Here is a 20,770-nt window from a genome sequence, read left to right on the forward strand (position 1 = left end):
ATTTATATCTTGAGGTTTACTTTTGAAAGGTAATTTTCTAAAAATACTCAAAATTGGGCAATATTTTTATTTATTCTTTTTTAATATTACATTAAACATTTTGACATTATTTAAACAATAACTTATATTATTGACATTTTTCACATCGGTAAGCAAAAAAATTATAAATTGAGTTTACCAGAGATTAATATTTGCAGATAAGATAACGTTGAATCCGAAATGCAAATAAATCAAAATTCAGCAGTCGACTTAGTTTTGCTTTTTGCAAAACATGAAAAAATGGACGAAATAGAATTCAAAGAGTTTTCTAAAGCAATTGTTGATAAAATTGTCGACTACAGAAAAACTTTGAGAACTAGAAGAGTAATTCCTAATGTTAAACCGGGATTTCTTGGTAAATTAATTCCATTGGAGGCTCCAAAGAATGGTGAATCTTGGAAAGATGTTTTTGATGATATCGAGCGAGTCATTATGCCAGGGGTAAGTTGATTTTTTGAAGTGTAATTTAAAAAAAACAGTAACTATGGATGATTTAGATGACGCATTGGACATCTCCAAACTTCTATGGATACTTTCCTAGTGCTTGTTCTTATCCATCGGTAGTTGGAGAGTTACTGAGCGCTGGAATAGGAGGGATTGGCCTTTCATGGTTATCTTCGCCTGTTATGACGGAGCTTGAAGCTGTTACGATGGACTGGCTTTGCAAGATGTTAGGATTGCCAGAAGAGTTCTTAAATTGCAATCAAGGTCCTGGTGGTGGAGTTATACAAGTAAGTATTGTGTTCATGACTTTCTATGACCTTTGCGGCAAAAATTTCCAAAAAGCGGGCTCGTCCGGGATTTGAACCCGGGACCTCTCGCACCCTAAGCGAGAATCATACCCCTAGACCAACGAGCCGGAGATATAGGTAATAATCAACAGGTACGTGTTAAACCCAAGGACAAAAAGCCCCATAAACCATTAATTTTTGAGCCTTAAAACTGATTTCGTCGATCAAAATTATGTATCAAGCATAATTCATCATCTACTGATCATTTTGTTGCAATGGAAACACTGATTGTTTCAACAATTCAGTCAACACGTTCAATTGGTCGTCAAAGATCTCTTTAAAATGTAAAAATCCTGAGTTTATATGATCAATTATTCTTCCATTCGTTTTAATGTAATTTAATGTTCAGAAAACAAAAATTAAAAGTTTCTATTAATCTTTTTCATGATCATTACTCAGTTGCGTTGGCAAACTTTCAATAGTTCGAAAACTATAATCAATAATCAAGTAGCTTATTAAATTCATCATCCTTATAAGATGTATCATATATTTTTCCAATATATTTAGCCGTTAGGTTAAACTCATTTCAATTTTCCTCTATAAGTCATTGCTCTTCAATTTTTGTAAATGTTGAGAACTACAGTGTTCTATCCTCCATGTTTCAAGTCTTCCATATTTCCAATAAGTTTTATCAACTACCTATTGCGTTCTAAAACTCGTTTATATCAGCTACTAGCGCCACAGTAAAAAAGTGGACTTACATGTAATGTGCATGAACAGCATAAGAACTAAACTAACTGTCAATAAAACAGAATATTTTGTCGCAACGTTTCGTCTTTATCAAGCTTAAGAACAAAGACTATTTTTAATATCACACTTATGGTTAGCAAATAATTATCAAAAACTTGTTTTTTAAAATTCTTATAATCACCAATTTGTTTCAGGGATCTGCAAGTGAAACAACTCTTATCGCTTTGCTTACAGCGAAAAATCGTACGGTAAAATGTATTAAAAAAGATCATCCAAATATGGATGAAGAATTAATAAAATCTAAATTAGTTGCTTATTCTTCGAGTAAGTACTTGATAAAAATCTAGAATATAATATATTTAAAAAGCTTTTTCTAATTACGAGTTTTTTATTTCTAGATCAATCCAATTCGTCAGTTGAAAAGGCAGGATTCCTCGGATCAATGAGAATGAAACTGTTGCCTGTTGACGAGAAATGCAGCCTTCGTGGCGCAACTTTATTAAAAGCAATAAAAAAGGACCGGGAAGCAGGATTGATTCCTTGTTATGTAGTTGCAACTTTCGGAACTACTGCTACCTGTGCATTTGATAATTTAGAAGAAATAGGACCAATTTGCAATCAGAATTATGTATGGCTTCACGTTGACGCTGCTTATGCAGGTATTTTTCATTTAATTAAATTTATTTTCGTTGTTTCAAGTTTGTATTTCCATCACAGGAGCAGCTTTAATATGTCCTGAGTACAGATCCTTGATGCCTGGTATCAAATACACTGATTCATTCAATTTCAACCCTCACAAATGGCTTCTCACTAATTACGATTGCTCTGCATTTTGGTGGGTATTTTCGCTCATTTTTGAGTAGTTGTTTAAAGAAAAAATATTCACTTGTTGAGTTTTTATCAGGATAAAAGATACGACAAATCTAATTGAAGCCTTCTACGTCGACCGGGTTTATCTAACCCATAAAAACGCTGGCTTGTTGCCAGATTATCGTGTAAGTTTTAAATTTAACATAATAATTATCTTATTAAATTAATATTTTAATTCAAATTATAGCACTGGCAAATTTCTTTAGGGAGACGTTTCCGTTCTTTGAAACTCTGGTTCGTTTTAAGAATTTACGGAATTTCAGGTCTTCAAAAATATATCCGTGACTCAATAAGTCTAGCACAACATTTCGAGTCTCTCATCAAATCCGACAGCAGATTTGAAGTCATTACTGAACAAACACTAGGACTCGTTTGTTTTCGAATGAAGGTATTTAATTGTTAAAAAATAAAAATCCCTACTAGTATTATAAATGCGTATTAATGCGAGCGAAGCCGCAGGTAAAAGTTAGTATACTCTTATTTTAAATTTATTTTCAATTTTAGGGAAAAAACTTCTTAACTCAAAGTCTACATGACTGTTTAACAGAAAGAAAATTTATTTTCTTGACTCCGGCTACCTATCAAGACAAACTTATTCTTCGATTCGTCACTTGCAGTCAATTTACTGTCCAAACTGACATAGATTTTGCCTGGACTGAAATTATCACAGCCGCTAATATTATCAGTTCTCAAAATTTTTATAATAATCTCTACAACGGACATTCTGTCGACTTTAATCATTTAAAACAGCCTAAAATTCCTAATATCATCGAAATTCTTTCAAAATTTGATTTTAATTGCTCATAATAAATTTATTTAACCCGAAATAAAATTTTCAAACCCTTTTTTATAATACTACAGTTAGCCGACGTTTTTAATTTTTTGATATTTATTTATTTATCCCTACAAAACATTAACACAAAAAAATTTGTGTCGCTTGGGAGTTTTTCAAGTTTTTTACTAATGAAAATTTTTTTTAAATCATTTTTTAATAATTTTGTCAATAAAAAAAATTCTAAAAAATTTTAAATGTCGGCTAACTTAATTTTCAACATTTTTTTTCTAAGTTTTGTAAAAATATGTAAACAGATTGTATGTTTAGGTTAAAACAAAAATAAAATATTCGTCAGTTTAATACTTAAATAATCATGACTATTTTTATAGTCATAAATAATTGTCAAAATTAATTCCATGGATAATAATAATAATAATTAAAAAAAAAAAATATCATGACATTATTGCTTACCAACAAAGTCCCGAACACTTCAATAATTCCTGCAATAAAAATTTTTTATTAGTTTAAATTAAGGATAATAATAATTAAAAAAAAAAAAAAAATCTTAGTAATGTGTTAAATAAAATAAAAAAAATTAATAATTACATTAGCTAGCAAGATTTAAGCAGCTTTGAGCCTCGGAGATCGAACATAACCACTAATTACCTAAAACCCGGCATTCACATTTAATTTTGAATATTTATTTACTACTATCATTATTTCGGCGAAATTAAATTAAAATAAATTAAATAAATACATAAAAACAATTAAATTATAAATAATCATCTAAAAATTTACATCCACCATGTCCTTTTGCGTCTCAGCTGACAGAGCAACGCTTCTGAGTACCGGCTTTGGTCTACCAACAAAAGTCGCGCGCGCCATGATTGGTTTCAAGTTTCGCGCATGCGCAATAATTACCGCGCGCTTCAAGTATTTTCCGAAATGACAATAAAAACACATACACATATATTGTACATATATATAAATATATCTCTGTAAATATTTACGTTTCACAATCGATAAATTAAAACAGCACCTAGTCACCTAGTGTGTCTTGTCATTAAGTCAATAAAAAAAAATAATAGAAAGTGTCAATTACAAAGTTACTTATCTAAACTAACCGCATCTTAATCCAATGAATTAACCTATAAAATTTATAAAATTAATATATAAAACATTTAAATTTAAATATATATATAATTTAAGGCACAATGTACATACACAATAATATTTATTGATGTGACAACAAAAACAATCACCAGATGAACACACTGTCACGCATCAGCTGTCAACAGTGATTATCGATGTAATGTTTATTTATTGAATCTTATTACTACTGAGATAAATTATTGTCATAATTATTTTTTTTACTAAACACATCAAAATGTTACGCGTGAGTAATTATCTAACCTATATATTATCATGTATAATTAATAAATAGTTGTTGGTAGAGTTTTTTTTTTATTTTTTTAGGAAGTATAAATGATTAAAAATATTTATAAAAAATGAGCGGTCAGTTGAATATTACGGTAAGACCAGAAGCACGTTTAGATGCAAAATGGTTAAAAACAGATCTCAGACGGCTTCAATGTCGGGATGGACTTGCCGAGCTGTGGAATGGAATGGTACGGGATGGAGAAATTGTTGGAGCATTCAGCGATGGGTTGATAAATTCTGCTGGTGTTGTAGCACGAAAAGGTAATATATTAATATTTTTAATTTTATTTATGAAAAATAAAGATATTTAAAAATTGCGTTATTTTTTATCTACAAAATTAAGTAATGATAAATAAAAAAATGACATTAAAGTTAGCAGTCTCTTGATTATTTTTTAATTTTTTTTAATAAATAAATTTGTTCCAAAAAATAATTTTTAAAAAATTACATTTTTAATTTTTTAAAATTTCATGTCAATTTTTTAAAAACTTTTTTTTCCATAATTTATTTATTATATTTAATTCTTAAATTTATAAAATATCTGCTGAATTAATTTTCATAAAAAAAAAAATTATTAAGTGTCTGTCAATTTTAATTTAAAAAAAAAAATTAATAATTCAAAATAGAATAAAGAATAAAATATAACTACTCAATTAAACTTGATAGGTGACAGCGGGCATTACTACTGTAACCTGAGAGTACTGTCCTGTCCATGCTGTGACGGAATATGTGGTCCCCAAAGCGGGTGTAACTGCACGCCCTGTCAAAAGCTGGACGAAGAAGAAGCAGCTCGAGCCACAGCGCTGATAGAAAAAACAGTTCCAGCTCAAAATATAATAGACTCTTGGCTCTGGGGAACGCAGCCATCTTCTCAAGACTGGGTGACCTGCATCCAATCTCTGATAAAAGAGCAAACTGCATTATGCCACGAAGTTGCCAACAGCACACTGTCTTCAACGCGGCTACGTCAGCGGTTAGTTGTAGCGCGTCGTTATTTCACTGCCTTGTCTCGACACAAACCCCAAGAAAACAAAGATGTCGTCGTCACCAAGACTATTTTAAAGCCCATATCTTCTTCAAAAGTCTGCACCAAGCCTACGGAGAAAGCCGCGGTAGGTCTAGCCCGCGTAGGAACTCGCGCAGCGCTGAATTTTTCCTTCGCATATCTTCGACGGGCTTGGAGATCCGGCGAGGACATAGAATTCTGCAGCGAGATCCTCTCCGAGTCTCTGGAGACTCTCCAGTCTCTCCCTGAAGCTACGCTCTTCGAAGAAAACAACGTCTCTCAAGTTTGGCTGGAAGTTGTCGAGAAATCCGCAAAATTTCTGCGACAAGTCGTCACTGGTGACGTCACAGGCAGGTCTTGGTGTCCTGTCCCAGTTTCTGACCAACACACGGCTCTGTGTCTGCTTCTCGAGCTGGTCGCACAACGAGGAACTCTGTCAGGTCTCCTGGACTCGGTAATTTTATTACTCCATCTAAGTGGAAAGACAAAAAATCAGGACAACCGGGTGATACCTCCCGGGAGTTCAGCGCCTCTGGTTCCTCTTCTCCGTCGGCTGAATTTAATTCCCGCTCCAAAATCCCGTCGCCTTGACGAGAATATTATTCCCGGGCCTTGTGAAGTTCTACTAAAATATCTAATCCTTCCAGAAGACGACAAAGTTGCCGTGGACTTACGGAAAGCCGCTGTGGTGATAATGTGCAACTTGAGCCGGCTAGCTTCTCCACACTTGCCGCCAGTTATAACAGACTCCCTGACAAAAAACCAGTCCGAGACCTTCCAAGAAGTCCTAGTCTGGGGCGGAGTTAAATTCGGCAACGGTACGTCGCCGTTTTACTGCGACGCGATTGCCGAGCTAGGAGTCAAGCAGCTCTGCTGTACAGAACGGGCGTTGATGATCTTAACCCAGAATGGTAAAGTGTACATGATGCACTACGGCTCAGAAACTCAGTACCCGCAGAAAGTCAATGGCTTCGTGGGTAAGACAGTCAAGATGATAGCTTCTCATCCCGACGGCAAGCACTATCTAGCTCTGACCGACGAAGGAATCACCTACAGTTGGGGAAACGGCGATGGAGGGCGGCTGGGCCATGGAGATACCACTTCTTATGACGATCCTAAAATAATAGACGCTCTAGCGGACAAAAATGTGACCTTTATCGCCTGTGGAAGTACTTACTCAGCAGCACTGACGGCGATGGGCGAGCTCTACACCTGGGGAAGAGCCAACTACGGCCGCCTGGGCCACGGAAATTGCGATGACATTTCAGTTCCAACGCTAGTAGTCGCTCTCAATGGCCACATGGTGGTACACGTGGCTTGTGGAAGTGGAGACTCTCAGACTCTCTGTGTCACCGCTTCGGGGATAGTTTTCTCTTGGGGAGATGGTGATTATGGAAAGCTAGGTCGTGGCGGTTCCGACGGCTCCAAGATCCCGAAGATAGTCGACAAATTATTGGACATTGATGTGGTTAAAGTTTATTGCGGAGGTCAATTTTCAGCAGCGTTGACAGCGCAGGGAGAAGTTTACACCTGGGGAAAAGGAACGGCTTACCGTTTAGGTCATGGCAATGAAGACCATGTGAGGTACCCGAAGCTGGTCGAAGGACTGAAGGGCAAGAAAGTCAAGGAACTTGCTATGGGAAATGTCTTGGTGCTTGCGCTGACTGAAGACCAGCAAGTTTACGGCTGGGGGCGCAATGATTACGGACAAATAGACCCGGCTCTTGGATTCACTGTCCCCGAGCCTTGGCTGTGCAGTGCCTTGACTGGCAAGAGCGTCATCGGGCTGGTCTGTGGGCCGACTCAGAGCTTCGTCTGGTGCTTAAGCACCTGGTCAGTGGCGCCGAGAGTCGCGTTTGTCGTCGATATTTGTGAAGAAACTTTTAAACTACTGGACATTCTGCTCGGAAAATCCTGCGAAGGGCTTCCAGGAACTCGCCCGCCGACTCAGGATCGGGAATGTCTCGCAGTAGCGACTCTGAACCTGCTAAGGCTGCAGTTACACGCTATGATTTCTCACGGGATTGACACAAAATCCGTCGGACTGGGTAATAGTAACCTTCTAAATTCGTTAAAGCAGCGCTGCGTTAGCCTGGCCAGCGGTCCAGGGATTCTAGCGACTATCCAAGAAGCTGCCCAAGCGGTTCTTCAAACCGGCTGGAGTATTCTGCTGCCCACTGCCAATGAACGAGCGAAAACTCTGTCGGGGTTCTTGCCTAACTCCAACAGCGTCGAGCAGCTGAGCGCGAACAAAGGCCAGCAATTTATGGCCGACTTGCTGGTGTCCAGCTTGATGGCCGACGGAGGTCTGGAACACGCGCTGAAAGCCGCGATTAAAGCTGAGATTGCTGATATTTCTGATGAGAAAGAGACTGTACCTTCTAATTTAACTTCCCTGGCCAGCGAAACCAAGCAGGCGAAGGAATTGAACTCGGAGAAAAATAATGTGACGATATCTTTGTTGCAGTTGGTGAAACAGTTAATTAGAAACGGGTCTTGTGTGTCACAATCAAAGTTGCAAGTTCTTCATCACGGTGGGAGGAATGATGATAAAAAACTGGACAATTCTCCGAGTTTGAATCTTCTTTTGCGCTGGCAAAGGTTGCTAATTGCGCAGATGTACCAGTGTGTTAACAAATCAAACTCTGAAGACTCTCAAGATCCAGAGATGGTTGGTGTTGAGTCTCTGCTTAAGAAATACACAATTCAAATTTGCAATCATGTAAATGAAATTCTACCTCTGGCCAGTGAGATTGCAGGGACTTCTAATAAACATTTTGTGCATGTCACCACAATTTTAAAGGGTGACATTGTTAATATTTTACTACCAGAATTAGTAATTTGTTTGATATTACTGCAGATAGACTACCCGATGCTGCTGCACTCAATGAACTGGATGACAGTGTTTGTTCCAGTGCTGGACGTTTTGGACCAGTTCAACCGTCTAGCACCTACAGTAGAAAAAGACGACGCTGATGATCTGTCCTGGCCTGGAATAATAGCTCCTCAGCAAGGTAGCAAAGCTCCAGTGTCCGAAGAGCCGACATTAATCCGCTGGGCGGACTTGGAGAACCACAACCGCGACGGTGGTCTGTGGATTGTCGTGAACAACAACGTTTACGACGTCCAGGATTTTTGCCACGAAGGCTCTTGTACTTTAGAGATGTTCCAGCGGTACGCAGGCAGAGACATATCAACAGTGACGACTCCAGCGCAGTTGAACACTGGAATGATGGACTCTTGCTTCGTGGGGTACTACTGCCAACCCGAGCCGGACTGTACGCAGTTCACCATTGAAGTTATGGACGTTTGCTCGTCGCTGCTGGATATGGAACGCTCGCTGAGCTACCTGATGGGCTTGCATGCTCACAGGATGCGCGAAAGTCTGAATTTGCTGCCGGCGGAAGAAGAAGCCGGTGTCTGGTTGAACGCTAAATTCTTGCGAGGAGGTCTCCAGGTGCTTCAACCGCCTAATCCTTACGAGGAAGAGAAAGGAGAAGCCAGAAGCACGCATTCAACGCCTGCTAATTCTCCAACAGAGCCCGCGGTTCCAATTTGCAAGTACAAGTTCCAAAAGGTTTCGGACGATAGAGTGTCAGCTTTCATCCAAGCTCTTGCAGAGACACACCGGACCAACACCTACGTCCAGACATTTCTTACCATGGTAGATAAGTACAGCAAGGCTAATAATTTGCTTTCTCATGTAGATTTTTCCGGCGATCATCCGCTGGAAGAAGTCGGAAGGCTTTTGATGGCTGTCATTTTAAAGCACCTGGCTCTGGGACATCACACGCTTGGATTAGTAGACCAAGAACTTGCAGAAGGCAATGCTAAATTGTCCAAAGCTTTGGTGGAGATGGTCAAGACTATTCACCAGACAAAGTGGAACTTAATCCGGACAAGACAGCAGCAGAATCGCAGCTACAAGGAAGTCTGCGCTCCAGTCCAGGAAAAATGCAGATTTTTGCTGTACGAAGTAAGACCAGCGACTAGTTACGAGGTCAAAGGCTATGAAACTCTGAAATTGCTGTACACTGTGCCGAAATTCAAGCGCGCAGTCCTTGCAGTTATTATGGATTTAAAAAAAAATAAATCTCCAAAGTTGGACGATATTGTCAACACTTCAATTCAAAATACAAGGAAGGCTAAGGCTGAAGAGTCGCCTAAGGAGGCTACTACACCCACAGCTGCGCCTGAAAAGCTGGAAGACAACCAGTCGAGTAAGAATATCCTGCTCCAGTTGATTGAAAAGACTAAGACTAATTCTCTGGTGATGGATCCTGGTGAGTTGATGCTGGATATAATTAACTTTGCCATAGCTGAAGAAGGCGGTGATGTCGAGACTCTTCGTCGTGCCATGTATTGTCAGATCCAGAGGGTGAATATGCGCGAGAAAGGGATCAATATGATCCAAGAGCTGCTGAAGAAAGACTACTTGATAACTTCCGTTAAATATTCGCTGCTGAACGGCTGGCTGGGGCTTGTTCCTGGGAACACTCATCCTTCTTCGGGAATTACTCATAATTTGAGTAATATTCAGCTGGTGACTCCTTACCAAAAGGCCAGAGTGATTTTAGCAGAAGCTGAGGTCATTTCTTGGGCTGTCCAAGCGTTAAGAGCGTATGTAATTCAAGCGGAGCTGCCTAGTAAAGAGAAAGTCAGCGGAAAGAGCAGTTTAAATCAAGGGACTTATACTTGGTTAAGAAAATTGCCAAGAGCTAGATTCTTATTGACAATTTTGGGGATGCTAACCAGCCACCATCATGCTAATGAAATAGGCTTGCTGATAAATTCTGGACTGTTGTCAAGTATTCTGACTCTTTTGAGACAGATAGGGCCAGCTGTTAGAGAAGAATCTTCAAAACCGAGAGACATCACTGCAATTTATGAAGATGCAGTGCAGAAAATGAAAACACCGGCAATTCAAATGGGAGGTCCTGAACTGGCGGCTCTCATGAAGATTGGGACAAAAGTGATTAGAGGCGTTGATTGGAAGTGGGGTGACCAGGATGGTACCCCTCCGGGAGAAGGTAGAGTCATCGGAGAGCTGGGAGAAGACGGCTGGATCCGAGTCCAGTGGGACAACGGAACCACAAATTCTTACAGAATGGGCAAAGAAGGTAAATATGATTTAAAACTTGCAGAACCTCCTGCTCCACCGGAAAATGATTCAGACACCGAGTCACCAGTGGACACCAACAAAACCGACGAAAGCGCTAACAAGGAAATCCACCCAACAACTTATCTAAAAAGCGCTTCAACAAATTTACTAAAAATTCTGCTTCTTTCATGCGGAGTCAAGGCTGAAGGAGTCCAAAAGTCTGCGATAACTATCCTGGCGTCTATTTTGCGAGGAATTATTTCCTCTGCGCACCGAACAGACTCCAGTTTGGTGACTCAATTGGCGCGAGAACATCACGAGTCATGGGCGACGTTGGGTTTGCTTAAGACAATAGCTAATTCCCAGGCGCTGTGTCACGCGCTGAGTACTTCAGCCTGGGTTGACTTTCTTCTGAGCCTGGTTGCTGATGAACTGGAGGTGGATTTGAACAAACAGATCATGGCGATAAGACTTCTGAAAGCTGTGTTGACCTTTTGGGCGCCAGACTGTGAAATGACGCCGTTTTTGGACAAAGTCTTTAAATTACTGGGGAACATCGCGCTGAGCTGCGAAGCTGGGATTACCACTGAGCTGCATGTGAATAAATGCAGGGTTTCTATCACTGCATCGCATAGTTCTACTTTAGCAGAAGAACTGGTCGCTTTGATTAGACACCTGCATTCCATGCCGGGTTGGAGTGAAGCTCTAAACACCTATCTTACCTCCAAAGTGTCCCTAGCAGCAGATCTGCTGACCGAAGGCCCACTGTTCCACATCCAGATGAACGAAAACGGAGGCGAGCATGGCACTGTGATCCAGCAAACTGTGATGGCGACTCTGATAGTGATCGGGGGGCTCGATGACCGACCAAGGATCGGAGGACTCGTGGAAATAGACGGAGAGTATGGAACCATCTGTAAATTTACTCCGCATTCAAAATTAGTCTTGCAGATGCGTGACACTGGATTGAGAAGAAAAGTTCCTGTTACTAGTGTGGAAAATATCCCAGAGAAGTTCCACTTAGACCGAATGACCATGAACGAGCCTGTAATATCCGCCTGGGCGAATTTCCTTTTAGGACACTGTAGAACTGATCGCAAACCTGGAGGAATGCCAGTGATAGCCGGAGTGGTGAATTCCGGGATCTTGCGCACTCAGCAAGAGCACCTGGCGGCTTTGAATGCTGGAAAAACTTTGCTGAGTTACCAATCGAAGCTTCGACAGGTTCTGAAGTGCGTCGTGGCTCCAGGAGACGAAGAACGCAAGAATTTGTTCCAGGAATTACTGACCCGTGCGATAAAACCTCAACCTCTGAAGCCGATTTTCAAGCGGGAAGAATTGGAAGCTGCTGCTCTGGCAGTCTCGCAATATTTGGCTTCGGAACTGAGACACATTCCTATTCACAGAACTGGACTAGCGTCGGAGCCTACCACACCAATCTCGGATTGTTCTTTGGCTTCGTTGACCTCCAGCCAGAAAAGACACTGCCGCAGCAGTAAGAAGAGCCCCAGTCCTTTGGTGACCCAGCTGACCGAGATGGGTTTCATGAAGAAAAGTGTCGAGTATGCTATCAGAAGCCTCAGCATCGCCGAAAGCAACATCACTCCTGAAACTGTGGTTGCTTGGCTGCTGGAAAAAGCTGACACTGTTTTTGGAGACATTTCTTCAAGCTCTGATGAAACTTCTGATTCTGATGAATCTTTCAGTGAAGATCTGGAGGATTCTCCTTCAGCTCACGACGCAGTAACTCCTACTTATATGAAACGTTCCGACTTTTTGTCCTTTGATGAGTACGCTAATTACGTTCGGGATAATATTTCCGTGGGGATGCTAGTACGCTGCTGCAAAAGCTACGAAGAAGTTGAATATGGAGACATAGGACAAGTAGTCAAGATAGATCCTGAAGGGCTGCATGACTTGAATGTCCAAGTGGCCTGGCAGCACAGAGACGGGACTTACTGGGTAAGATTCATCCACATTGAACTTCTGGGTCATCCTCCAACCTTGCCGTGTCCTCCAGCGCTTAAAGTTGGCGACAAAGTCAAAGTAAAGTCTACTGTAGCAGTTCCGAAATACAAATGGGGATCGGTTAATCACTCCAGCGTGGGAATTCTCACTGGAATAATCAACAATGGCAAGGATGTGTCTGTGGATTTCCCGCAGCAGAGCAACTGGACTGGCTGTATGTTAGAGATGGAGCGAGTTCCTTCCTGCCATCACGCAGTTGCTTGCAATTCCTGCCACCTGTCTCCAATTTCTGGTCCCAGGTTCAAGTGCAAGGTGTGTGATAATTACAATTTGTGCGAAAATTGCTTCTACACCAAGCGAAGCCACCGTCACGGGTTCAACCGGATCACAGAGCCGGGTTCAGCTGCGGTTTACGCTGGCAAACCTGGGAGGTATAACAGACAAGATATCACCGAGTCTTCGTTGATTGAAGACTGGTCCAAGTGCATTAGAACGCTTTGCGTGTCTTCTAAGGACAATTGGGCAACTAGATTGGTTGATGGATCAGGTAAATATTGGCAGAGCAGCGGCGCTAGAGGCAAGCATTGGATCAGACTTGAAATGATGTCGAATATTCTGATTGATTCGCTGAAGATTGTCGTAGATCCGCTGGATGGAAGCTACATGCCTTCAGTGGTTGCTATCAACGCTGGAGATTCCTTTAACAGTCTTCTGGAATTGACTACGATTACCGTCAAAAACACTGACACAGTAGTTACTCTGCTACAAGATATGAAGGAGTACTACCCGTGCATTGAAATTTTAGTGAAGCAGTGCCGAAACGGAGGAATTGATTGCAAGATCCACGGGCTGCAAATTGTAGGAAGGAAAAAGCTATTTGAAAATCAGCTAGCAGCCTCTGTTTCATTTTTAGCGTCAGATTGGGAAGCTGTGCAGGAGCAGATGACAGCCCACCGGGTTGGAGACTTGCATCAACACTCTGCTGTCTACGTCTGGGGACTGAATGACAAAGACCAGTTAGGAGGGCTCAAAGGCTCTAAAATAAAGCTTCCTATTTACAGTGAAGTTTTGTCTAAATTAAAACCGCTTCATATTGCAGGAGGAAGCAAGACTCTCTTTATCGTCACCCAGGAGGGAAAATTGTACGCCTGCGGAGAAGGAACCAACGGAAGACTGGGTCTAGGCGACAACAACAATGTCTGCGAGCCGAAACAAATTCCCTTTTTGAGCCAGTATGTGATCAAGAAAGTCGCTGTGCACTCCGGAGGCACCCACGCGCTGGCGCTGACCCAGGACAGCAAAGTCTTCTCCTGGGGAGAGGGAGAGGATGGGAAGCTAGGTCATGGAAATCGGCTGTCTCTGGACAAGCCTAGGTTGATAGAAGCGTTCAAGTCTAAGAGGATTAGAGACATCGCTTGCGGTTCAGGGCACTCTGCTGCTATTGCCAGCAATGGAGAGCTCTACACCTGGGGCTTGGGTGAATATGGAAGACTAGGTCACGGAGATACTGTTACTCAATTGAAGCCTAAGCTCGTGGAAGCTTTGGTAGGCCAGCGGGTGATTCAAGTCGCTTGTGGCAGCAAAGATGCACAGACTCTGGCGCTGACTGAGGACGGAAGTGTTTATTCTTGGGGAGATGGAGACTTTGGCAAGCTTGGAAGAGGCGGAAGTGGTGGGTGCTACAGCCCGCTGCTGATTGATAGGTTAAACGGACTGGGTGTCGTACAAATAGAGTGCGGAGCTCAATTTTCTCTGGCTTTGACCAAGTACGGAGAAGTCTGGACATGGGGAAAGGGCGATTATTACAGACTGGGCCACGGGAATGACCAGCATGTCAGGAAGCCGACGGTGGTTGAAGGTCTGAGAGGTAAGAAGATAATCCACGTGGCTGTTGGAGCGCTGCACTGCCTTGCAGTGACTGATTCTGGCCAGGTCTACGCCTGGGGAGACAATGATCACGGCCAGCAAGGAAATGGAACCACCATTGACAACAGAAAGCCTTCCTTGGTCCACGGCCTGGAAGAGGTTAAGATAAACCGCGTGGCTTGTGGATCCAGCCACAGCGTAGCCTGGGTGTTGACTGACCAGCCTTCAGCAAACAACCAGGAGCCAGTGACCTTTCCTACCGCGAAAGACCCGCTGGGTCAAGCTTCTTTGGGCTTCGGCGACTCATCAGAGTCCAGCGTTTCTACGACGGACAAAGGCACTCGTCCGTCTTTGTCCAGCATAATTTTATCTTTAGAGAGCAACGTTGCTAAGCAGCAGGCTCTTCAGCACGTGATCAACGCGCTGTATATCATGCAAGCGCGCACTACCATTGTTACTGCGTTGAGGAATCACACCGCGCTCTTGACCTCTACGAAGAATCTTCCTCAGGAAGCTTCGATTGACGGGACTATGAGTGGAAGTGTTGGACACACTGTCTACCAAAATGTCGGGGAGATTTCTCAAGGCGGTGGAGAAGCTCCTGCGGTTGTCAATGATCAGCCATCCAGTCCTCGAGCCACTCCGGCTCTAGAAGACTATCCTGTGATTTTTCCTTCAATGTCCAGCTCTGCGAGCTTGTCATCCCGCGCTTCAAAAATGAGCACCAGCGCGATGAGTGTCATAGCTGCGACTCTGACGTCTCATGCTCAAGTTATTGGAGATGGTCCCGAGACTGGGTTGGATGAATTCACATCAACCTTGACGGAAGACGACGCTAGGATGTTGGTAGACTTTCTGAAGTTGGCGGTGGCTAATCGCGTCTGTGATAACGCTAAGGATATTATTTCTTCAGTTTTGATAGCGCTTGCTAAGTCAAATTCTGCTATTAAAAATATGTTATTAGAATTATGTGTTACAGAATTAGAAGACACGGCTGCTAATTCTAATTGTATCAGCAAGTCACCTCAGCCGGTAGTTCAAGAGACACCTCATCCGTATATTGATGACACTACTTTAACAGGACACGTTAAAATTCCAGGAGCTGAAGCTTTGAGAGTTGAATTTGACCGTCAGTGCTCTACAGAACGTCGTCATGATCCGCTGACAATAATGGACGGAGCTGGAAGAGTCGTTGCTATCAGATCTGGACGCGAGTGGTGCGAATGGGAGACAGAGCTGCGGGTCCAGGGTGATGAATTGTACTGGAGATTCATGTCAGACGGCTCTGTAAACGGATGGGGCTGGAGGTTCACTGTTCATCCAATAGTAGCAATTCTAGCTCCTCATGAACTAGGATCAGACCGCGCTGTCTTGACCCAGCCGTCGATAACTCTAGCAGAGTGTCTTTTGGACAACAGTCTGATAAATTCTGACAAGAGCATCGTCACCAGATTAGCAGCAACTCTAGCTCAGTGCAGCCAACTGAGTCTTCTGACTGCTTCGCAGCGAATGTGGGCGCTGAAGAAGCTCCAAATGGTTTACTTAAATGGTCCGGGTATCAGAGCAGACGCTGCTTTATCATCATTAATCGGGTCGCTGCCCCAAGCTCTGCTTCGCCAGTACGATTACGAGGATCCAAGTGTCAGAGGAGGTAAGCAACTGATGCACAGTGATTTTTTCAAAGTTTTAGTGGCGCTGGCGTGCGATCTAGAGCTGGACAGCATGCAGTGCTGCTCGGAAATCCACAAGTGGTCCTGGTTCAGGCGCTACTGCCTCGCGGCGAGAGTAGCTAAGTCTTTAATCAACAGGACAGCTCTGCCCAAGTCATTCTGCGTGGAAGTGACCAAACGGATGGTGGAAATGACCGCTGATGGAGATAGTTCCAAAGATCATGAAGATCATGAATTGTTCAAGCGGGAGCACGACGAACAGCTGCTGCTGTGGGTCAACAGACGGCCTGAAGACTGGACCTTGTCTTGGGACGGTTCAGGAGCGATTTACGGCTGGGGACACAACCACAGAGGCCAGTTGGGAGGCCTAGAAGGCGCTAAAATAAAATTACCTTCACCCTGCGAAAGCTTGAGCGGTTTGAGACCCATCCAGCTTGCCGGTGGCGAGCAGACTTTGTTCGCAGTTACAGCGGATGGAAAAATCTACGCGACTGGGTACGGAGCTGTCGGAAGACTAGGAATCGGTGGAACTGACTCGGTGATGATTCCTACACTGCTGGAGTCAATCCAGCATGTTTATATAAAAAAAATAGCTGTGAATTCCGGAGGAAAGCACTGTCTAGCTCTTTCCTCAGAAGGCCACGTGTATTCTTGGGGCGAAGGCGATGACGGAAAGCTGGGTCACGGCAATAGAATTTCTTACGACCGACCTAAGCTGATTGAAGCGCTGCTGGGCACTGAGATAGTTGACATAGCTTGCGGAGGACATCACAGCGCAGCGGTGACCTCCGCGGGGCTGCTGTACACCTGGGGGAAAGGAAGATACGGCCGGCTGGGCCACGGGGACAGCGACGACCAGACTAAGCCCAAGCTGGTAGCAGCTCTTCAGGATTACAAAGCCGTCGACGTCGCTTGCGGCAGCGGAGACGCCCAGACTCTTTGTGTCACTGATGATGACAATGTTTGGAGCTGGGGAGACGGTGATTACGGAAAGCTGGGCCGCGGTGGGAGCGACGGCTGCAAAACTCCGATGAAGATTGAGTCGCTAGCAGGATTGGGGGTGATTAAAGTCGAGTGCGGGAGCCAGTTCTCCGTCGCGTTGACTCGCTCTGGAGCTGTCTACACCTGGGGAAAGGGAGATTACCACCGCCTGGGCCACGGGACTGACGACCACGTGAGAAGGCCGAGGAAAATCGCGGCTTTGCAAGGTAAGAAGATCATTTCTATCGCTACAGGCTCGCTGCACTGCGTAGCTTGCTCTGACAAGGGCGAAGTGTTCACCTGGGGCGACAACGACGAAGGACAGCTCGGAGATGGAACCACCAGCGCGCTGCAGCGCCCCAGACTGGTCCACGCTCTTCAGGGGAAGAAAATAACCCGAGTTGCCTGCGGAAGCGCGCATACTCTGGCTTGGAGCACCAGCAAGGCCACTCCAAGCCGGCTGCCGGCTACTACGCCGATGGAGTACGACCTGGTGAAGGACTTGCCGTCTTCAGCGCTGCACAATCGCTTGGTTCTGCTTCACTACTTCGCGGAGCTACTCTGTCCTTCTTTGGTGATGTTCTCGACTAGTGGACCAGTGGGGCTGAACAAGCTCGCGCCGACGCTTGTTTACAGTATCAAGGAGGCAACCTTCAGGAAGGTGGTCCAAGCCACCATGGTCAGAGACCGCCAGCACGGCCCGGTGATAGAATTGAACAGGATCCAGGTCAAGAGAGCTAGAGGCAAAGGTGGTCTTGCTGGTCCCGATGGAATCAAGTCAGTTTTTGGGCAGATGGTGGCCAAGATGTCGCTGCTAACCCAAGATGTGCTCTTCCTGCCTCACAGAGTTTGGAAGGTCAAGTTTGTCGGCGAGAGTGTCGATGATTGCGGAGGTGGGTACAGTGAAAGCATCGCTGAGATGTGCGATGAGCTACAGAATGGATCTCTGCCGCTTTTTATTCCTACGCCCAATGGCAGAGACGACAGCGGGACTAACCGGGACTGCTTTTTGCTGAACCCTGTTGTTAAGTCCCAGTTACATCTCAGCATGTTCCAGTTCCTGGGGATACTCATGGGCATCGCGATAAGAACTGGAAGTCCGCTGAGCTTGAACCTGGCTGAGCCGATCTGGAAACTTTTGGCTGGAATCGCCCTCACTCCTGCGGATTTGACTGAAGTAGACAGGGACTATGTCCCAGGATTGCTCTGCATCAGAGACATGGACCCGGACGAGAAAGTCTTTCAGACTCTGGAGATGCCTTTCTCGACTCCCTCTGCTGTCGGCCATGATGTTCCACTCTCCACTCGCTACAGGAAAATTACTCCGGAGAACAGACATGAGTACGTCAGGCTGGCGCTCAACTATCGGCTGCATGAGTTTGATGCTCAGGTTACTGCTGTCAGGGAAGGAATGGCCAGAGTTGTTCCAGTCCCACTGCTAGCTCTGTTCAGTGGCGCTGAACTGGAGACTATGGTTTGTGGAAGTCCGGATATTCCGCTAGGGTTACTTAAGTCTGTCGCGACTTATAAAGGTGTTGAAGCCACTTCTAACTTGGTTCAGTGGTTCTGGGAGGTCATGGAGGAATTTTCTAATCAGGAGAGATCATTGTTTTTGAGATTTGTTTGGGGAAGAACCAGGTTGCCGAGGACTATCGCTGATTTTAGAGGAAGAGACTTTGTTCTACAGGTTGGTAGAATTTTATTTTGATTTTTTTATGGATATTTTATGGAAATTTTTTATAAATCTTGCTCACTATTTTAAAAAAAAAAATAATTTTGATAAAAAATTGCATATAATTTTTTAATTAAAAAATTGATATTTTTATTATTGAAAAACTTAATGATCTATAATTAAGTGCTATAAATGTAAATAATATATTCACAAAAAAATCAAGACTTTTTTATCTTGTTACTTGATCTACATAAACCATCTGTATTTGAATACTAATGATTAATATTTTCTAATTTACATACAAGTAGATAAATTAATTCTCTGAATTAATTAAAATAATTTTTCTAGGTAATGGACAAATACAATCCTCCGGACCACTTCTTGCCAGAAAGTTACACCTGTTTCTTCCTGCTGAAGATGCCAAAGTACTCTTGCAAGGCAGTACTGAGACAAAAATTAAAGTACGCGATCCACTTCTGCAAGAGTATTGACACAGATGAGTACGCAAGAGTGCAAGCAGCGACAAATTCCGACACCGATGACACCGACAGCTTGGCCAGTGAAGAGCACACGTCCCTTTAGCTAGATTAAATCCCCTAAAAGAAGAAATATAAATAATAAAAACGGAATACAAACATACATGTAAAAATAAACGACAAATTAATTAATAATTAATTCAATTAATTATTACAAAAGCTTTACGTGTAAAGCACCGCTTTATCAAAAAAAAAAAAAAAAAATTCACAGAGAAATTATTTTTTTGTAAAGACAGTATTTTAAATTTATAAAATCACTCACACATTCATCGATACATTTAATAACTAACACACATATTAATTATAATTATAAAAATAATAATAACAATAATAATAATAATAATTGACATTATTATTATTATTATTATTATAAATTACACGATAACGGAGGCGATTGCTTGAAAGCACACTATCTTTCGCAATGTAGCAAATAAGAGCAAGCATTGTAATAAATATCAATTTTTATTATATTAATTTATTATTTATAATATTTATTATTGTTATTAATTTTTTTTTTTACATAACTTTAAATACGAATAAATATTTGTCAATTTTTGTATGACTGCTAAAATGTGATTTAATTAATAATTATAATTATTATTATTATTCAATTTAAAAAAAAAAATTTTTTTGTTAGATAGCTGATAATTTTTCTACTGTAATATTTTCTTTATAAAATTTTTCTTACCACTAAATTAATAATAATAAACATTAAATTAAATATAAATAGAGAAGAAATAGATAATAGTTGAAAATAAATATTGTATATTAATTAAAAAAAAAAAAATTGTCTATTTATTTTTAAGCTCGGTTATAATTTTGTTTGTAAAAATAGAAAATAGTAACTTCAGAAGTTTGCAGTTTTAAATTCAAGGTCGACAAGTTCCTTCAGAACGAGTTGCACTTTTTTATTCAAATAAATCAATAAAAAATTTTTATTTGATTGCATTTAATTGTATAATTTAAATGGATTAATTACGTTAAATAAATTAGCCATTTAAATTAAGTTGTAGGGTAAAAAAAAAAAAGGTAATTTTGTGGATAAAAATTATTGGAGGAATTTATTTAGAGTTTAAGAGGACAAAAGATACTTTTACTGGTAGGATGAATATTATATATTTAAAAAAAAAAAAAAAAAAAAACGATTGTGTCGGTGGTCAATGGCCTTCAACGCATGTACATCTCGTCTGTCAGACATGCACGTGGTTGACTGTAGTTTTAATCGTGGTAAGTGAAGAGTCAAGTACTCAGTGCATTACTGCAGTACAAATTATTTTATCTGTTATAGTTGCGTGAAATTTTTTCTTCACTTAAATTAAATAATGAAGACAATAATTGTAATTAATAGAAGAAATAAATCTACGA

General features: G+C 41.9%; 2 protein-coding genes and 1 non-coding gene across 3 annotated transcripts; 2 read left to right on the top strand and 1 right to left on the bottom strand.

The window, feature by feature from the left end:
- The first annotated feature begins 53 nt into the window (after positions 1–53).
- Positions 54–3,321, top strand: LOC141533978 (aromatic-L-amino-acid decarboxylase-like). The gene is made up of 8 exons (XM_074253139.1): positions 54–480; positions 537–770; positions 1,715–1,844; positions 1,919–2,179; positions 2,238–2,355; positions 2,425–2,515; positions 2,578–2,778; positions 2,895–3,321. Exons 1-8 carry the CDS (start codon positions 220–222, stop codon positions 3,195–3,197), a joined length of 1,599 nt encoding a protein of 532 aa, XP_074109240.1. The 5' UTR covers positions 54–219; the 3' UTR covers positions 3,198–3,321.
- Trnap-agg (transfer RNA proline (anticodon AGG)) lies at positions 827–898 on the bottom strand. Its single transcript has one exon. It is a non-coding gene; the product is annotated as a tRNA-Pro (tRNA).
- Positions 3,322–3,786: 465 nt separating the features above from the next.
- Positions 3,787–20,735, top strand: Herc2 (E3 ubiquitin-protein ligase HERC2). The gene is made up of 4 exons (XM_074251373.1): positions 3,787–4,561; positions 4,642–4,866; positions 5,272–18,884; positions 19,218–20,735. The coding sequence occupies exons 2-4, from the start codon at positions 4,674–4,676 to the stop codon at positions 19,449–19,451; spliced, it is 14,040 nt and encodes a 4,679-aa protein (XP_074107474.1). The 5' UTR covers positions 3,787–4,561; positions 4,642–4,673; the 3' UTR covers positions 19,452–20,735.
- The last annotated feature ends 35 nt before the right edge of the window (positions 20,736–20,770 follow it).

Source organism: Cotesia typhae, unplaced genomic scaffold (genome assembly GCF_013202065.1).
Source record: "Cotesia typhae breed Kobodo isofemale line unplaced genomic scaffold, CoteBio_Ctyphae contig_11, whole genome shotgun sequence".
NCBI lineage: Eukaryota > Metazoa > Arthropoda > Insecta > Hymenoptera > Braconidae > Cotesia > Cotesia typhae.